This window comes from Zea mays, chromosome 1 (genome assembly GCF_902167145.1).
Source record: "Zea mays cultivar B73 chromosome 1, Zm-B73-REFERENCE-NAM-5.0, whole genome shotgun sequence".
NCBI lineage: Eukaryota > Viridiplantae > Streptophyta > Magnoliopsida > Poales > Poaceae > Zea > Zea mays.
This window is the reverse complement of record NC_050096.1, coordinates 120,744,757-120,749,445: the sequence shown is the minus strand read 5'-3', so window position 1 is coordinate 120,749,445 and position 4,689 is coordinate 120,744,757. Positions and strand designations below refer to the sequence as shown.

Below are 4,689 nucleotides of genomic sequence, written 5' to 3'. Positions count from 1 at the left end.
CGTAACAGAGCCGCACGAGTTTGCCGCCGCAGCGTTAGGTCGTTGCAACCACCCCTGACCGAAGGCATGGGGGTAAATTCGGGACCCTATGACCCTTCCTATTAGCCCACGCGCAAAAGCACCGAGCCGCCGCCGTCGTGAGAATATCGCCAATCGCGCAAACCTGTTCTGCCGAGACACGGGAAACCCACCGCCATTGTTATCTATACTACTTCTTAAGACAGTAGTGTAGGCGCCCACATGACATGGTGCACGGTTCTGCCCCCTCTCCTCCGCGATCCTCCCCAATCGCGCAGATCCCGTCTCTGCGCCGCCATCCGCGCCGCTCGCGGAGCCGCCCCTCCCCGCACCGCGCATTGCCCGGCGCGACAGACACCGCACGACCCCCAACTCGGCGCCCCACGCTCCGCGCCCCCTCTCCCCCCGGCATGAGACACCGTCCCTCTCGCCATGTGCCCCCACGCCCAGCGGCATATGAAATTAGCGAGGGGCGTACAGGTCGCTCTCGTCTGCTCGGGGCTGGGTCCGCTGCCGTGGTGGCCGTCCACTGGGCGAGTCGTCGAGGTACCCAATTTCTGCCATGGCGATCCGCCCGGACCAATGGTCGATTCTCCATCTGACCATCCTCAGTAAGCCTCCTGCCCCACTACTGCCCTCCAAAGCGGCGCGCGCGCCACCGCCATCTCCACCCACGCCCACCTTGCTGCCGTGGCCGCCCCATACCGCGCCCTCGATCTGACCCCACGGGGCAGGATGGACAAAGGGAAATCGGTGGTGGCCGAGCTGGCGGCGTCGTTCAGCGATGTCCTTGTCACACCGCGCGAGCCGCCAGAACCCCAAGCCAAGAGCTTCCTACCATCGCCCTCCTTCTGTAAGCTCCCTACCGCCTGTTTGCTTATGTTGGGTAACTGGCTGGGTTTACTGTGTATTGGTTATGGCTGCTTGAAGTTTCCATGATTTATTTCATGTGTTGGCGTCTCCTGCAAAACGAGATATGCACATAATTAAGAATTTTCTAGGATGATAAAGCAGTGATGGGTTTGATTGATTAACTTTAAGGCATTTATCCTGATTGCCCACCAATTTCCGCCATGGCGATCCACCCGAACTAATGCTTGATTCTCCATATCCTGCTTGCAGTTACTAAGTTTGCCAGGGAGACAGGAGACACCCAAACGCTTTCAGATGTTGATATAAATATTATTGCTTTGGCTTACATGTTAGAAGCTGAGATCCATGGGACTAGCCATTTGCGAGAGCACCCTCCTCCTCTGAAAATTCTCGAATACTTCCTCTGAAGAATATTGAGAGTCAAGATATCTTCATGTGTGATACCAACAGTCTTTGTGGGGCACAAGAGGATATAGAGCTCTAGCCATCAAAGAAGGATGCACCTGTTGCATGGGAGGACGATGAGAACGATGTAGGTTGGATGCATGCTATTAGCCATAGCATGCACAGAAGATATTTGCAGAGGAAGGCAAGGCGTGATGCCCTCAAGGAATCTGGACAAAGTTTTGAGACAAGTTCTGTTGTTCCATCAATTGATGATGATAAAGTTCTCTCTGAAAATAGTGGATTGGAGCATGGTCTGACTTCAACTGATGGCCTTTCTTCTGTCTCTGAGATAATTAGTGCACGTTCTGATGATTTTGAACATCAAGCAGAGAATGACACTGAAATTCCTGGAGAACATTTGCATTCTGATCAGCGAGCTTACGGTGATGATGCTGATGCGTGCACCAAAGAATTGGAAAACCTAGATATAGAAGGTGAGGATGAGGGAGGTGGTGATGCACATTTCATTGTTGATGAGAGCAACGAGCAGAGTTGGACCCTGAGGTCCTTATCTGAATCGAGCATTCCACGTTATTCACTATGCAAAGAAAGAGACGTGAACTTGAAGTATGAGAAACATAAAAGGTTTAATGCTACTCTTTGCACTTATTGCAACTATATTTATTTGCTTTTGTTCATGGAAGGCTTCAACGTGTGGTTCTTTTTAAGAAGTCCATGGTCAATGGGTCAGTATACTGTCACAGAAACCGACAACACACATCGCAAAATCTTGGGCGTAGAGTTTTTTTTTCTAGACTCTAGTAATAAGCTGCAAGAAAATCTAAAGATGCGTAATCATGTAATTTGGGGGTCACTTCTTTCAGCTTGTAATTAAATTAGCTCCTATGATGTGGGAGCACGTGTGCTGATCTCAAACTTACATGCTGAAGGTGGTCAGTGGGATGACACAGAAAATAAGAGGGCAGATGGGAAGAGCATGGGTATAGAGAAGTCTCCTGACCATAGCTTCATCCAAGTAGAAACATTCATAATTTAGTTTAGCATGAATATGATATTTGCCTGCAATAGACGACTAACAAGAGTGATGCCAACCAATGTAGTTTCTGATTTACTGGGCATGAGCCCTCATATTTCAATTTCCATAGACATGTGCACATGTGATTATTATTCTTGTATTATTTTGGGCTTAAAACCTGCATAAAGCATTTTGTCAATCCTGTCTTTTTAATAACTAACTAGGTGAACGTCCGTGCGTTGCTACGGAGTGAACATGTTATGATAATATATATTAAATTTTTAAAAAATTCTAATTTCTATTTTATGTTTTTGTTAAATCTTTTAAAGTTAAGAATTTTACATAAATCTTACACATCGAAACAAATTCACCATGTACATTAAAATGCAATGCTTATCGACCACTCAAATAATCTGCTCTTGTAACATAAAGTAATCAAAATTGGGCAATGATCAGCAACCACTTTGTGCTAAGGTAGAAAAAAGTAAAAAATTATAATACATGATATTATGTATTGCATCTAAGTACAAGCACATGTAGGTCCACCAAATAGGTTTGTTACAAGAAAACAAAATGAAGAACTTTAAAAGATGATAACAAAAACATAAAATGGAAATTAGAAATTTTTTAATTTCAGTATATCTTATCATAACATGTTCAATCCGTAGCAACATACGAGTGTTTACCTAGTTTGTCCATGAAGTCGCTTGGGGTCCGGGATCGAGTCTTAGAGCCACATGGGGCCACGTGGAACGTGTGCGACTCCTCCCCGGACGTAATCGACAACCTAGGAGCCAGGGATTGCTTGCCGGAGTTCGAGCTCTACGCCAAACTACCCCACGTCGTGGACCCACTCGGCTGTTGCTTCAACCATAGGTAATAAGTCCCTCTGTTATTTCGCGCTCGTCTCCGCATCGTGTAGCACCGCTTGGATTGGAGTTTGGGACCACAGGGTCACCTGGACGCAAAGTCGTCGGCGTGCTCCACCGTGCGCCAGGCGGCGGCGCCGTGCCTGGCAACTAGGGAAAGAAGAGAGTCGGGGGCATCAATTAGTTGATGGACAACATAGATTAGAGTGGGGCTTGTTTGAACCGGTAAGAAGTCTAGGCCCTCGAATTGGGATCAGGTATCCCTGATTAGATTACATCTTGTTAAAACCCTACCGTTGGATACGATCGGGTGGACCACGTGGCGTACCCGTTCGTGAAGAGGAGGATCTAATTGTGATCGCTGGTTCGCGATCGGACGACCCAGGCGCAAAGATCTCCCCTTTCGGGCAAAGTTTCTGAAAGTCGCCTAGAGGGGGGTGAATAGGCAAATCTGAAATTTACAAACTTTAAGCACAACTACAAGCCGGGTTAGCGTTACAAATATAATCAAGTCCGAAAGAGAGGGCGAAAACAAATCAACCAAAGAAAATAGAGAGGATGACACGGTGATTTGTTTTACCGAGGTTCGGTTCTTGCAAACCTACTCCCCGTTGAGGTGGTCACAAAGACCGGGTCTCTTTCAACCCTTTCCTACTCTCAAATGGTCACCTAGACCGAGTGAGATTTTCTCCTCAATCAATTGGGTCACTTAGACCCCACAAGGACCACCACACCTTGGTGTGTTTTGCTTTGATTACAAAGGTGTTGAGAACAAGAAATGAGGAAGAAGAAAAGCGATCCAAGAACAAGAGCTCAAAGAACACGAGCAAAAACTCTCTCTCTAGTCACTATTTGCTTGGAGTGGAAATGGGACTTGGAGAGGCTTTGATTCTATTGAATTTGTGTCTTGTATTGATTGCACTAGCTCTTGTATTGAATGTGAAGTCTGAAAACATGGATGCCTTGAAGTGTGGTGGTTGGGGGTATTTATAGCCCCAACCACCAAAATGGCCGTTGGGGAGGCTGTCTGTCGATGTGTGCACCGGACAGTCCGGTGCGCCAGCCACGTCACCCAACCGTTAGGGTTCGATCGTTGGAGCTCTGACAACTGGGACCACCGGACAGTCCGGTGGTGCACCGGACAGTCACTGTTCACTGTCCGGTGCGCCTTCTGGCGCTGCTCTGACTCTGCGCGCGCTATCCGTGCACTGTTCAAGTTCACTGTTCACTTTTGCAGACGACTGTTGGCACAGTAGCCGTTGCTCTGCATGGCACACCGGACAGTCCGGTGCTACACCATACAGTCCGGTGAATTATAGCGGAGTGGCTCTCCAAAAACCCGAAGCTGAACAGTTCAGAGTTGATCTCCCTGGTGCATTGGACACTGTCCGGTGGCGCACCGGATAGTCCGGTGCGCCAGACCAGGGTAGCCTTCGGTTGGTTTTGCTCCTTTCCTTTTGAACCCTAACTTTAACTTTTTATTGGTTTGTGTTGAACCTTTGGCAC

At 47.9% G+C, this 4,689-nt stretch overlaps 1 protein-coding gene across 1 annotated transcript; it reads left to right on the top strand.

The window, feature by feature from the left end:
- Nucleotides 1–260: 260 nt before the first annotated feature.
- On the top strand, nt 261–2,439 carry LOC103638235 (RNA-binding protein NOB1). Its single transcript, XM_008661221.4, has 2 exons — nt 261–871; nt 1,141–2,439. Exons 1-2 carry the CDS (start codon nt 754–756, stop codon nt 1,296–1,298), a joined length of 276 nt encoding a protein of 91 aa, XP_008659443.1. The 5' UTR covers nt 261–753; the 3' UTR covers nt 1,299–2,439.
- The last annotated feature ends 2,250 nt before the right edge of the window (nt 2,440–4,689 follow it).

Excerpts from the sequence above, each read along its gene's own strand:
- LOC103638235 (XM_008661221.4), top strand. The coding sequence starts at position 754 with ATGGACAAAGGGAAATCGGTGGTGGCCGAGCTGGCGGCGTCGTTCAGC. Across the intron at positions 872-1,140 it reads CCTACCATCGCCCTCCTTCT|TTACTAAGTTTGCCAGGGAG; the intron begins GTAAGCTCCCTA and ends TCCTGCTTGCAG.